The 15,905-nt window shown below is 34.3% G+C and overlaps 1 protein-coding gene across 3 annotated transcripts in view; it reads right to left on the minus strand.

Moving 5' to 3' along the window:
* Positions 1 to 15,905, minus strand: part of LOC137655067 (flagellar attachment zone protein 1-like) — a 45,282-nt gene that overhangs the window by 8,633 nt on the left and 20,744 nt on the right. Inside the window, exon 1 of one of the 3 annotated variants that reach the window (XM_068388970.1) lies at positions 1,547 to 2,217. The exons of 1 other annotated variant lie outside the window; for it this stretch is intronic. In XM_068388970.1, the coding sequence (XP_068245071.1) occupies positions 1,547 to 1,811 (265 nt within the window). In that variant the 5' untranslated portion in view covers positions 1,812 to 2,217. Of the gene's footprint in view, positions 1 to 1,546; positions 2,218 to 15,905 lie in introns of those variants that run through there. One more of the 3 variants, XM_068388969.1, reaches the window with a different exon arrangement.

The raw sequence follows: 15,905 nt of genomic DNA on the forward strand, positions 1-15,905 counted from the left end.
AAAATTTTTAGCGGTTTTCTTGATTTTTTTTTCCCTAAAACATGTTCTCATTAATTATTTTTTTCCAATCCAATTCACAAAAATCAAATTGCAATAGAATTTTCGATACTTGATGCTTGTATTTCCAAGTACCAGTTGTTACAAAGTTACCTACAAACATAACATAGGCTACAGGTATCACTCATGATTCCTACTGAAGTTTGTTTTATCCCTGCTGACCATCGTTGGCCGACCTGTAGATTTATGCACTATATATAATTTTACACACACACAAGGAACATACAGCTAAGTGTTGATTTTTATTTTTAAACTCTGTAGAATATCCGGTAAATCTAGCGGGTCCAAGCCCAAATCTAGCGGTTTTTAGGGTTCTGGCTAGCGGGAACTGAAAATTGTTGATGGCAGCACTGAGTCCTCATACACCTGACAAAACTGAGATTACCAAACAATTCTTTTTCGCTCAACGGGGTTAGTGGCTGGAATGTAATTGTTCAGTGGCTATTTTCCTCTTGATAAGGGTAAAAGTGACTCTTTAATTATGGTAAACAGCTCTTCTGGGAGAGGGACACTCCAAAATCATACCATTGCTTGTTCTCTGGTCTTGGGTAGTGCCATAGCCTCTGTATAATTACCTTCCACTGTCTTGGATTAGAGTTCTCTTGCTTGGGGTAGGCTACACTCGAGCATGCTGTTCTATCCTATTTCTATTCCTCTTGTTACTATTAAGTTTTTTATAGTTTGTATGTGAAGGGTCTAGTTCAATGTTGTTACTGTTCTCGAAATATTTTATTATCATTGCTTATTCTTCTTGCAGTTTATTCATTTCCTTGTTTTCTTTTTTCGCGGGGCTATTTTTTTCCTGTTGGAGCCCTTGGGCTTATAGCATTTTGCTTTTCTAACTAGTGCTATAACTTAGCTAATACTACTAATGATAATAATAATGATATTAATAATAATTATTATATTCTTCGAATCTCTTGCAAACGAACGCCACCATAATCATGAAATAAAGCTGTTTTATACTATTGCCCATAGAAAATATCGAATATACAGGTAATTCAATGAAATTATCTAAAATTGGGTATCGGTCTCAAGGGACGAAAAATAGACAAGTTTGAAGAACCAATTTCTCTCTCTCTCTCTCTCTCTCTCTCTCTCTCTCTCTCTCTCTCTCTCTCTCTCTCTCTCTCTCTCTCTCTCTCTCTCTCTCTCTCTCTCTTGCATAGGAGATAGAAGTAGATAAGTTATGATAACCATAAATATGTGGGTATTATTCTTCTTCAAGCGATATTTGAGTAATAGACCTTGTCAAAAAGATCACTTTCCTTGGCCGTAACTTAAATGTAAACAACGTGTTGGCGAGAATCGCACGTTTTGTTCATGTTCAAGCTGAAAATGCGTCTTAAATGGCAAACTCGCTATGTTATATAGTGGGGAAGTTATTCTTGACCGAAAAAAAAGCAAGACACTTTTGATTCTCTTGAGCATTCGTAGAAATATCCACTTATTTTCAATTCAATGAAATATACAACTTAACAAGATTTACCTGCATTTGTTCCTAGATTTATGTGGGGCTGGGTATGCAGTCGATCGTAGTTCAACACGGGTAAATTATACTCAGGTTGCGAAGTAACATCCACATTGTCGTCCTGGCAAGTTTTCGTCAGTCGTAATACAGGATCAGTGTAGCAGAGCTCCCTCCCACTGGGAGAGCTTTGAGGATTCACTTCAGGATAAGAAAATATATCGAGAAACATGTCTGTATCATCGTAATCATTTGCAAATGATTGTGACAGAAATGGATCACTCATGATTTCTGTATACCACGCAGATACAAGTTTTTACTTATTGATAACGTTTTAGTCACCAAATTTATGTTAAAATGCAAGTATATAAACGTTTTGTTAATACATAATTGTGTATTTCGCGTTGATACAAAAATTTCATATAAACGGCATATCACAAATCAACGTCACAGAGATCAGATATTGCAACCCTGAAGAGCTTTGTAGATGAGCAGAAATTGTCACAGAAGACGAGCAATGTATCTTACAGTCTGGAAGTAAATGACAGGTTACGTACAAGCTAGAGATTTTTAACCCTTCAAAATGTATACGTGTGTGCCTTAGCTCTTCTAGGTAGTGAATGTACGTACTAACCAACGGCTAATGCCGGCCGACGCATTGATCAAAACGTTGTGCACAATATTAATCCCGCCTCCATGCTAAAATGTACGTACTGACCAACGGCTAATGCCGGGGTGTGACGGTCTGAACGATCCCCCGGTCTCAGAATTCTCCTTGATAATCTGCACGTGCGCGAACATTACCGTTTGCTAGGGCATACGAGGTTGATGTTTTATTTTCCTGTAATGTTAGCGTGCGCAGCTCAACATTACCGCTTGCCAGTACATACGAGCTTGCTATTTTATTTTCATGCGAGCGAAGCAAGCTAATGGCGGAAAAAAAAAACCATTATACAATGTCAAGGAGAATTCTGAGACCGGGGCTTAGTTCAGACCGTCACACCGGCCGACGCATTGATCAAAACGTTTTGCGCAATATCAATCCCGCCTCCATGCCAATTTATAACTTGCGTAACATTAAGGGTTGGGAAAATGAAGTCGACAAACAAAGTTTAATGCACTTGAAAGTTTAGGGATGCCAAGCAAAGTAAAATAATATGCTCAAGTTAAATAGTCGTGAGCTAGATCTGATGCCATCTATTGGCACTCTAAAGAACTATCACTGCTTGACTGCAAAATTTACCAAGTTTTACTTCAATCGAGACTTGAGCATCACTTATCTATCATGATTCGACTAGTTTCAACTTGAGAAATGTTTTGAATTTATGTAGAATATATTTTCATGTATCTTCCATAACATTGTATTTCTCCTTTCTCATCAAAATGAGAAATTTCTAATTCAGTGACGGACTCCATACTGTATCCTTGTTATTTGGTCGAGTCCAGAGATCCAAACATGCTTCGTAAATTCATTAGACAAAACCCCACGCTGATTAAAGCAAAATAAGCTCAGCTAATAAATGTACTCAACAGTATCAAATGTCGGCAGAGAATATATATATATATATATATATATATATATATATATATATATATATATATATATATATATATATATATATATATATATATATATATATATATATATATATATATATATATATATATATATATAACCGATTGATTTATTAATGAAATTGCGTTTAATGAATAATCTTCGAAGAGAATATTTAAAAGATCAACGTTATTAAAACCAAGTAGCAAGAAAAAATGAATACGAAAAAGAGTGGCCCTAAATAGAATCCACTGTCTATTATTGTTGTTGTTGTTGTAACCCAATTAACTTTGTTATCGCTACAACAGTTTGTTGCAAGTACAAAAAAAAAAAAATAAATAAATTTCAGTTTTTGGTTATGACGACATAAAAAGAAAATCAAGATATTACTGAGCAATCTGTTGACGATCATTTAAAATTGCTTAACAAAGCTCAAAAAATGACAAAATGATCTTTGCATTTTACAGTAACAAGTGCATCACGTAGCACAACCCGAGCGAACGTTCGCGATATTAGAATGAAGCCACGAATTTCTTTTAAAACAAAACGAAAGACATTCCTTTATGATTAATCATTTCCTGAGAAATGTGACGTGGCGGACGAAACTACGTTATATTAAACGTAACCCCGTACGATGATGTTTCCTCTTCGTACGCCATAGCATGGAACAATTAAGTATTTACTATATATATATATATATATATATATATATATATATATATATATATATATATATATATATATATATGTGTGTGTGTGTGTGTGTGTGTGTGTGTGTGTGTGTGGAGAATTTATTTTTATATAAATGTTTGAGTGGGAACTTAGTCCAGGAAAGGCTTCCTACGTCAGTTACACAAAGATCATCAAGGGAGGATAATGAGGACTTACATTCGGGGCACAAACATTAATTAATGATTAGTGGCATACAAGTATCCTGGACCAGGGTTTGAAACCCGGCCAGTCAGATACTATAGTCTTTGAGTGATTTCGCCTGGGGCTCTGATCTCAAGGTCGTTAAGAGAATCCAGACTAATATATATATATATATATATATATATATATATATATATATATATATATATATATATATATATATATATATATATATATGGCTTAACTAAAATATGAAAAACACGTTTATATGTGCAAAATTTATCATTAATCGAATGCCAAGTCCCAAACCTACCAATTAGCTACGGTGGTGAAGATGGGTTGATTTCAATTCTAAGTACAAAAAACCTGAATTCAACAGGTATATGTACAGAAGAATTGTCATTGACTTTTATCTTTCTTCGTGGCTGAGTGGTATGGCCAATGTCATACAAGTATCTTGGACCAGGGTTTGAAACCCGGCCGATCAGATACTATAGTCTTTGAGTGATTTCGCATGGGGCTCTGAACCCGAGGTCGTTAAGAGAACCAGACTTTAATGTGTATATACATATATATATATATATATATATATATATATATATATATATATATATATATATATATATATGTGTGTGTGTGTGTGTGTGTGTGTGTGTGTGTATATATACATGTATATATATATATATATATATATATATATATATATATATATATATATATATATATATATATCTGTGTGTGTGTATCTATCTATATATATATATATATATATATATATATATATATATATATATATATATATACATATATATATATCCATATATATATGTATGTATCTATATCTATATCTCTCTCTCTCTCTCTCTCTCTCTCTCTCTCTCTCTCTCTCTCTCTCTCTCTCTCTCTCTCTCTCTATATATATATATATATATATATACATATGTATATATATGTATATATACAGTATATATATATATATATATATATATATATATATATATATATATATATATATATATATATATAGTTACAGCAGCAAATAGAGAGTGAATCTATGAATTATAGTATATATATCTTGGCCTTAAGTGAAACACGTTGTAAGTGGATTAATAAGGAAACTTTAGACCAAGGCAATATATATATCTACTCAGGAAGATCAGATGGAGTTGGAATAGAAGGAATGGGAATGATAATGACACTAAGAGCAGAAAAAGCATTAACTGAGTGGAGAGCTTTATATAGTAGATTGTTACTAGCAAAGTTCAAATCAAAGTGGTGCAACATGAATATTATAGTTTGCTATGTACCAACAAATGATTCCCTTGAAGAAAGGTAAGATGAATACTATGAAGAACTGCAGTGTAATAGATGGGATCCCAGAGAGAGATATGAAAATTGTGATTGGCGACTTCTATGCTAAAGTTGGAAGTTATAATCAAGGGATAGAGAATGTGATGGGTGTCGAGTATTTTGTCGAAGTTACAAATGAAAATGGAGCACATTTCATAAGTTTCTGTTCAGAAAACAACCTGGTCATTGCAGGTACTCTTTTTCAACACAAGAACATCCATAATTATACATGGACTTCACCGTGTGGCAATTACAAAAATCAAATAGATCACATTGCCATTAATAAAGAGAGAAGAAGAACTCTGAGAAATGTAAAAATTATTAGAGGTGCAGATATTGGTAGTGATCATTAGCTCCTCGTTGTCACACTGAAATTGAAACTGAAAGCACCCAATAGAAAGGTAAATAGAATATATAGGTTTGAGACAGCTAGACTTTTAGAAGAAGAGCACAGAGAAACATTTGCAATTGAATATAGGAAGCTATTTGTAGTCTTGGAGATTTTAAGAGACGAATAGCAGACAATGAAGAATGGTGTGTTAAGAACGTATATCAGTCAGTTGGTAGTGAAGTTTTAGGACACGTAGTTACAAGGAGAAAGCCATAGATATCAAATGATACTTGGGATACTATAAACAGGAGACAAAAACAGAAATTGATTGTTGAAATTTTTCGAGGAGGTAATGAAAATTACAAGGTATAGCATGCTAAGTATTCCAGTATTGATAGTGAGGTCAAAAGAAAAGCTGGGAATGACTGGAGAGAATATTTAGACAGTAATGCAGATGAAGCTGACAAAAATATGAATTCAGGAAGTGGCTATGGTGTAAGAATTGCTCATAGAATTAGTAATGAAATCTCGATGGGGGCAAAGAAGAAGAAGCATATACCCATCTAAAAGAGAGATGAATCTGTTATAGCAACAGAAGACAAAGAAACAATGTTTAATGGAGCACTTTAGTGAGGTTATGAATAGGAGATATAAAGGGAATAATTTGATTGTTATACCTGAAGCTAATGAAGACCTTGATGTGCCCATGAATGAATTCAGTGTGTTTGAAGTTGAAGCTATATTCAAAACACTAAAGAGATGGAAAGCCCCTGGATATGATGGAATAACTACCGAGATGATACTGGCCGAAAATGAAGTGACTTCGAGACTACTTTCAAGATTATTTTGTAGAACGTGGCATGAAGAGGCAAAACCTGGTGAATGGGAGTTAGGAATGTTGGTGAAAATGGCAAAAAAAAAGGAGACCTAACTCATTGCAGTAATTTCTGAGGCATAACACTTATAACAGTTGTTATGAAAATATATAGTATGCTTATTTTTAAGAGACTAGAGAGAAAGATTAATGAAAAGTTGAGAGCTAAATAAGCAGGATTTGGAAATGGTAGAAGTTCCACTGACCAAATTTTCATTTTGAGACATGTACAGCAAGCATAGAATATAGAAATCCCCTTTTGATGGCATTTGTGGACTATGAAAAAACTTTCGCTAGTGTGCACCGGCCAATTTTGTGGAGAGTCCAGTGTTATTATGGAATTCCTCTTAAATATGTAAATTTGATTAAGTCTGTTCATGAGCATAGCTAGTGCAAAGTTAATGTCAATGGAGTCTTATGAAATTAATTTCCAGTGAATAGCGGAGTACTCCAAGGGAATGTGTTATCACCTATGTTGTTTATCCTCCTCATGGATTTTGTAATGTGTAGAACAGTCAGAGATGGTGGAGAAGGATTGGACTGGATTGGTGATAGGAATTTAGCAGACCTAGAGTATGCTGATGATGCTGTCCTTGTTATCAGAACACTACAAGATTTGCAATGCACTGACGATAAATAGAAGAAAGACAGATGATGAGAACGGAGTATGCAATGGAAGATGAAATATCATTGCAAGGACAAAGGATTAATGAGGTAGAATCATTTAAGTATTCAAGAACTATGATCTCAAATACAGAGTTTTTAGAATTAGAGTTTAGTGAAAGATTGAAAAAAACAAATCAGACAATGGCTAGGTTAAGTAAAATTTGGAAATCAAATCGCCTGAAATTACCTATGAAAATCAGATTATACATCAGTTTAGCAAGATCAGTATTACTATATGGACATGAGTCATGGTATGACTGTGAAACAATCTAAATTAGATTTATTAGGACAGGATTACGAATGAAACTATAAGAGAGATTACTCAAGTGCTAATGTGGATGAGATCTTGATGAGGGGTAAATGGAGATAGTTTGGACATGCTCTTCGCGCTCCCCAAGAGAGATTAGTTCACCAAACGTTCAGTTGGGCTCCACAAGGCAGTAGAAGAGTTGGAAGACCCACACCTAGATGGCTGATGACTATGAGGCTTGAACTAGGAGATGATGAATGGAGAAGTATTGAATTAAAACCTCAAGATAGAGACGATTGGCGAAATCTAACCAAGGCCCTTTGCGTCAACAGGCGGAGGGGGAGATGATATATATATATATATATATATATATATATATATATATATATATATATATATATATATATACTGTATATATATATATATATGCATATATACATATATATATATATATATATATATATATATATATATATATATATATATATATATATATGTATGTATATATATACATACATATATATATATATATATATATATATATATATATATATATATATATATATGTATATATACATATATATATATATATATATATATATATATATATATATATATATATATGTATATATATATATATATATATATATATATATATATATATATATATATATATATATACATACATACATATGTATCATTTCCCTAATTACAGTCTCATATACATCACAAACTGATATGCAATTCTTATATCAAGCAGATAGTTATTGAGTAAGGAATTAATCCTTTATAATAATTAAGTGATTTCATAGAGAAAACCGAAATTTATTGACCTAAGCGAATGAAAATGATATTGTTTTGAATATCTAAGAGAAGAAGCTCAGTAACCTAATATAGACGTATAATTAATTAATAAATCATTAAATGCTACGATACAGTAATGTGAGTATGTTGCTGTCCCTTCTCATACCTAGTCTATAAAATTATATGATCTTACCTTTATGTTTCGCCTAGAATCTGGTAAATAGGTCTACTAGAATATAATTATGTGAGTCTATTGGAGTGAAACGTCTTTTTTCCTAGATTGTCAGAGTGCTAAAGTTCATTTCAGAATGAGAAATAGTAGCTTCAGGAGAGAGGGTTCATCAAAACTTTATGATCTCACCTATTTTAAAGAAATTTCTAATCGTAACCGATGGCTACGTAAAGTCTAGATGCCTCATTTGTTACCATGACCACAGATCAAGTTTAATTGTTTAATGTAAGTCATTGTCACATGCCATCATCTGTTCGTCAGGGTTGATAGGCAAAAGATTTCCATTTGTATTATCACAATTCTCGTATACATTAAAATTGCACAAGTTCCAAGGACCAGCCTCCAAACAATCAAATATATATCTAAGGCACATTAAGGATATAATCTAAACATCATCCATTAATTTTTGCATGATGTTAGAAATATATTTCTGCCATTAATAATTTAATTCAAATAAGCCTACGATGATTATTTTTGTTTCTCTTCTTTCTGGGTTCCTGCGCAAGTCTCATCTGCTCTTGAAAAAATATACATACCCACTAACTTCTATTTCCGAAATCTCATAGTGCATTGCACTAGGTATGCACTTGATTTTAACTGCAATTCCTTCTCCACCACAAGGCACAATACTGCAAAGTATTCTAGAAGTTTTTTTTTTTTTTTTTTTTTTTTTTTTTTCATCTGTGACCAGATTGCGTCATGATCTTCCTAATCTGGTGGTGGAATCGGTGGAAGTTCAGAATATTTTTTTTTCTGTCGAATAGGTTGACACATGTGACGAGTCGATATCGATATTAACTTTGTTCCTGATTTTACAATATATTATACTTATATTCAATACTTATGTATGGCTAGCTTATTTGCTATTCCCTCATTTCCTTTCCTTGCTGGGCTTCTTTCACTGTTAGAGCCCTTGAACTAGTAGCATTCTTATTTTCCAACCAGGGTTTGGTTAACAATAATAATAATAATAATAATAATAATAATAATAATAATAATAATAATAATAATAATAATAATAATAATAATAATATTGGGAAAACATTTAATCATCTTAGGTTCTATGATCCTTGCCTAGTGAATATTGTCAAAATTCCTTTACTTTCCTTAATTACTTTTCTTGACACCTTGGAGAATGATTAACCTGTCCAAAAATTATCATTGAAAAATATTTCGTACATTTTAAGTTTTTTAGAGCTTTTTTTTTTTTTTTTTTTTTTTTTTTTTTTTTTTTTTTTTTTTTTTTTTTAACAAGTAAAAAGAAGTGAATTTACTTAAAGTCTACCACGATCGAAAAATTTTTATGATCTGATGACAGAAATTAGTTTGAAAGATTTATTATGAAAATTATTAGAAAATTTAGGATCAAACTTGCAATGATTGTTTTTATGTTATACAGGCTCATATATGTCTCTCTTAACAGTTTATATGCAGTATGAAAGTTCTCTTTTAATGTTGTTATTTTTCTTAAATATTTTATACTGATTGTTCATTATTTTTCTTGTAGTTTATCTATTTCTTTTATTTTCCTTTCCTCGCTGTGCTATTTTTCCCTGTTGGATTCCTTGGGCTTATAGCAATCTGGTCTTCCAACTATGGTTGTAGCTTAGCTAATAATAATAATAATAATAATAATAATAATAATAATAATAATAATAATAATAATAATAATAATAATAATAATAACAATAATCTCAAAATTTTCTAATATAAGCTATAAATAAGTCTACACATCAGTTCCCTTGCCTTGTTAATACTTCAGTTCACTTCTAAAAGCAGACTTGTTGAGTATTCTTTTTATCTTTTATCTTTTTTATCTGATAGATCTTGTGACTCAATTCCTAAATCTGGAAGCTTTTGCCAGCGACAAGCTGATAAGGGAGGTATCTGTGATAAGGAGCTTTATCGTTTGGTAGTTCTTTGTTGAATGAATTTGCTAACTACGTTGCCCGTCACAAAATTCCATTGATAATGAAAACACATTCATGTTAAATATTTTCATCCTACATCATCATCATCATCATCATCATCATCTTATTATTATTATTATTATTATTATTATTATTATTATTATTATTATTATTATTATTATCATCATTTTGGGAGTAGACACGTTTTTAAGCATCTTTCGTTGAATATAATCGCTGCCTCAGTAGCCTTGATTTTATAATATATCTTTTCAATGGCTCTAAAGAGTTTCTTCTCTGCATTACTGAATTCCGCCATTAACTGGGCAAAATTTATCATTCATCACAAGGTGGGTGAATTCAGGTTAAGTCTCAATTCAATGTAAAGTTCACAAAGTGAAAAATATGCAAATAACAGTGACGCGTTTCGAGAGGTAACTTGTCCCTACCTCAGGCTGGAATGTTCGAAGCAGTGCTAGTAAAGCCCTTTTATATGGCAGTCTGAGTTCGTTGGAAGAGGTGGCAAATTTACATTGGCCGCTCCGGCTTTGGGACAGAGGCGAGTAGTGACGCAAGCGTGGCGGTGAATTTTCATTAGCTAAGACACTCACCGGGAGAGGCTGGGACTCAGTCAAACTGCTTCTCCACTCATTCATTGGTGATGTGTCACCATTATGTCCACTGATGGCTGTTCTGTGATAGGTGAATGCGCTTGCCAAGAGAATCTGCATCATAGGCAGGCTGCTTGAGAACTGATCCGGTATGTCATGGTTCGGGATGTTCTGATCGGTAGAGTGGATGTTTGGTCATTGGGTGTTAATCCTTTGGCAGAAGGCGAGAAGTAACATATCCTGGGTCGTGTTGAGAAGGGATTTCCCCCATTGTATAAGGAGGGCTTTGAGGATTCTCACCCTTCTGTTCTCAGGAGCATTGCTGATTTCCTTGGTATTTTTAACAATATCCTCACGTTTGATGCTATTGATGGTTTAGATTGCATGGGCTTCTATGTCGCCTTGCTGTACATAACAGGACATTTGCTTAAACAAACGCATATTGGTCATTCCTGTGTAACTTCCAAGGCATCCTGGAACAGGGCATTGGTAGAAACACACCATGATGGATCATTTAAGGAAGTCCTGTATTGCGTGGCTGGGTTGTTCTTCATTATTAGAGATCTTTGTTTGGCTGTCTGGTAAAAGATGATGAATTTTATCTCTGTATTTTATTCCATAGGAGAGCTGTGGTTTCTAACGAGGTCCCTCACAGCATTCTCGTCTTTTTGATGGCCGTTATACATGAAACTAATTTAATAAAAGTTCATAGTCGTGGCAGTGTTCTCTGCCTGTTGTTCCGTATGATACCAGGTATCCATGGCTTGCTTGATTTCATGATTAATGTTTGTTCGAATGCCCATTATTTACGAGGACATTGCATAGGAATGACCACTGTGTGTCTGTCTAAGCAACTGTCCTCTCACATACAGCAAAATGCCATAAAAGTCCATGTCATTTTTTCCCCACAACAATAACATCAAATGTGAGGATATTGTTAAAATACCAAGGTAATTAGCAGTACTCCTGAGAGCAAAAGGCTGAGAATCCTCAAAGCCCTCCTTTTACAACGGGAGAAATCCCTCCTCAACACTACCCACGAAACTTTCCTTCTCCCCTCCTGCTGAAGGACTAACACCCAACAACCAAACATTGATTCAGTCAGCCATACCATCTAGAACCAAGACATCCCGGATCAGTGCTCAAGCAGGCTGCCTACGATGGAAATTCTCTTGGCAAGCGCATCCACCAATCACAAAACAGCCATCAGTAGACAATGGAGACACATCGCCAATGAGTGAGTGGAGAAGCAGTCTGACTGAGGCCCAGCCTTCCCCGGTAAGAGCCTCAGCCAATGAAAATTCACTGCCCCGCTTACGTCACTACTAGCTTTTGCCCTGGTGCTGGAGGCGGCAAATGTATATTTACCACCTCTTCCAATCTACCCAGACTGCCATATAAAAGGACTTTACTAGCACTGCTTCGACCATTCCAGCCTGAGGAAGGGAGGAATTACCTTTCGAAAGCGTAACTGTTAATTGTATATTTTTTTTACTTTGTGAACTTTGCATTAAACCTGAATTGGGACGTACCCTGAATTTACCTGCTCGATGGTGAATGATGAATCTTGCCCAGTTAATGCTGAATGCAGTACTGCAGAGAAGAAACTCATTAGGACCATTGAAAAGATATATTATAAAATCAATGCTACTGAGGCAGGGATTAAATCCAACGAATTACCATTATTATTATTATTATTATTATTATTATTATTGTTGTTGTTGTTGTTGTTGTTGTTGTTCGCTCTCCCCAAGAGAGATTAGCCCACCAAACTTTTAATTTGGCTCCACAATGCACTAGAAGAGTTGGAACACCCAGGCCCACATGGCTGAGGACTATGAAGCATGCAGTCGGAGATGATGAATGGAGAAGTATTGATTTAAAAACTCAAGATAGAGACGACTGGCGAAATCTAACCGAGGCCCTTTGCGTCAATAGAAGGAGATGGTGATGATGATGATATATAATATGTGTGTCCGTGTGTATTTGTGTAGTTTTCATAGTTTTACATAATAATTATCACTAAGCATTAGGAATATAATTCTGGCCAAAGATATCCTTATCGAAGTAAAAAGTAAATACTGGACAAGTCAATCGGGAAAAGATATCTTACATTTTCTTACAAGAGGAAATGTCGGGTTCTAAAGTGGAGTTATTATTATTATTATTATTATTATTATTATTATTATTATTATTATTATTATTATTATTATTATTATTATTATTACTTGCTAAGCTACAACCCAGTTGGATCAGCAGGATGGTATGAGCCCAGGGGCTCCAACAGGGAAAATAGCCCAGTGAGGAAAGGAAACGAAAAAATTGAACATCTTAAGAACAGTTACAACATTAAAACTAATATTTCTTATATAAACTATAAAAACTTTAACAAAACAAGAGGAAGAGAAATAAGATAGAATAGAGGTTTATGGACTTGACGGTAGATTGGGAGCTGCAATAAAGAGCACGTACGAACCATGTATGAATAATGTAAGGACTGGATACAAGAATGAAAATTGGTTTAGAGTAACAACAGGTGTTAAGCAGGGAAGCGTTCTTTCCCCACTCTTGTTCATTGCATATATAGATGTAATTATAAGAAGTTCTAAGGAAAGAATAAATATCTAGGGAGACATTATGAATTTTGGTGATGATATTGCTTTCTAGACATATGATCGGGAGGAACTAGAAAGAGCATTGATAGCCTTGAACGATTGTTTAACAGAAGCTGGACTGAAGATGAACATTAATAAAACAGAAATATTAACAATCAACAAACAACAACAAGCTCCAACGAACACCATGATAAGAAATACGGTAATTAAGGACACCAACGCATTCAAGTATTTTGGGTGTATGTTTACAGACAATGGCTATAAGAACAAAGAAGAAATTACTGAACGAATAAAGAAATATAATAAATGCTGTGGAGCACTCTATCCAATTATGAGAGATGCATACGTACCTATAGAAGTAAAGAAAACCATATTTTAAGGATTACTAACACCAATCATGACATATGGATCAGAGAGCTGGACAATGACCATCAAAGACAGCAGCAGAGTCCAAGCTTCAGAGATGAAAATCCTGAGAACAATAATGCACAAAAAAAAGAAGAGATAGAATAAGAAATGTAGATTTTAGAAGGATGGCTGGGGTATCTCCTATGTTGAACAAGATTGAGAAGGGACAGCTAAGATGGCTGGGACATTTAATGAGAATGGATGGAAATATAATTGCAAGGAAGAGATGGGACTGGACGCCTGGTGGGAGGAGATCAAGAGGTAGACCACGTAAACGCTGGAGGGATGGAATTGAAGAGATTTTGACAAAGAACAACATGCCAACAATTGAACAGCTGAGAAGAGAAGGAATTTTTGAAAACAGAATTGAGTGGAGAAGACAACTGATTCCACTGACAGGCTGAAAGCCTACCTGGGAGTGGAAGTGAAGTGAAGTGTGCCTGAGTGTACCTTTTAGCAAGAGAACTCTAACTCAAGACAGTGAAAGACCACGGTACATAGGCTATGGCACTAACCAAGACCTGAGAACAATGTATTGATTTTTTAGTATCTTCCTAGAAAAGTTGCCTACCATAGCTAAAGAGTCTCTTCTACTCTTATCAAAAGGAAAGCGGCCACTGAACAATTACAGTGCAGTAGTTAGCCCCTTGAGAGAAGAAGAATTGTTAGGTAATTTCACTGTTGTCAGGTGTATGAGGACAGAGGAGAATATGTAAAGAATAGGTCAGACTATTCGGTTTATGGATATGTAAATGGAAAATGAACCGTAACCAGAGAGAGGGATCCAATGTAGTGCTGGCTGTCCAGTCAAAGAACCCCATAACTCTCTAGCGGTAGTATATCAACTTTTATTTACTTTTCTTCGATTGATATTTTGACTGATTAAAAGTATTGTTTTTTTATTTGTACTTATAATCCTACTTGGTCACTCACTTTATCAAAATATTCTACTCCCATTTGATTTATCATATTAAATGAAAATGTGTAGAAGTTGATAACAATAGTTTCGTGAATAAAGAGTTGCAAATGAGAGTGACGTAGTGTACAGAAGCATAGATAGGTCACATAAGGGTTAAAATTCAATAGCGATAGGAAGAAAAGAGGATATGGATTAAAAAACAAGATTTCACAGAAATTTTGTAAACTTTTGGATATAGCATTTGCTTCCTTAAAGTTGTAGTTTTGGCTGATGTTCGAACGTAGTGGTTGCTCAGTCTATAAATCAAACCAGGAAATTGTTATGTATAGGAAGTTCAGTTGATAAGGGTATCATACAAAAAGGAAGTCTAGATTATAATGTCAGAACAACTTACAAATTAGAAAAAAACAATATCTTTCTTTATATACGTGAGACTTGTCATCAATAGGTTTTATTATGTAAAAGTAAAGGAATGACAAATTACGAAACCTTTTTCAATTCTTTGGATGTTAATTGTTTTGATAAACTCTATTCAACGTTTGCTGACAGCTGTTTCAGCCAGTAACTAATGGCTTTCATCAGGGTAACCCAACCAATGCGATGAATTAGATTGGCCTAGCTTTATAAAAAAGGGGACTACAGGCTCTTGCGTTGGCAGCCCGTACGCGAAACCGCTTTAATCTTGTGAAAGTAGCAGATCAGAACACAAAGGACGGACAGGATGATGGTGAGACGACGGCAGCAAGATGACCGAGGCTGGAGTCTGAAGCTCAGGCGAAGGGTGCAGCAAAGCAGATAAGTCCTCTCCAAACCCGGTTTCCCTTCCCCACCCCCCGGTCCCAGGACATTGAGTTTTTCTTATCATAGGTCCGGTCCGAACTAGACAACGTCCAATTAGGAAATAAACCCACCAAGAAATCTTTATCCTTATATAATGGCAGTGTATTCATACACACAAAAATTAGACGAAATCTAAAAGCATCTC

The sequence above is a fragment of the Palaemon carinicauda genome, chromosome 16 (genome assembly GCF_036898095.1).
Source record: "Palaemon carinicauda isolate YSFRI2023 chromosome 16, ASM3689809v2, whole genome shotgun sequence".
NCBI lineage: Eukaryota > Metazoa > Arthropoda > Malacostraca > Decapoda > Palaemonidae > Palaemon > Palaemon carinicauda.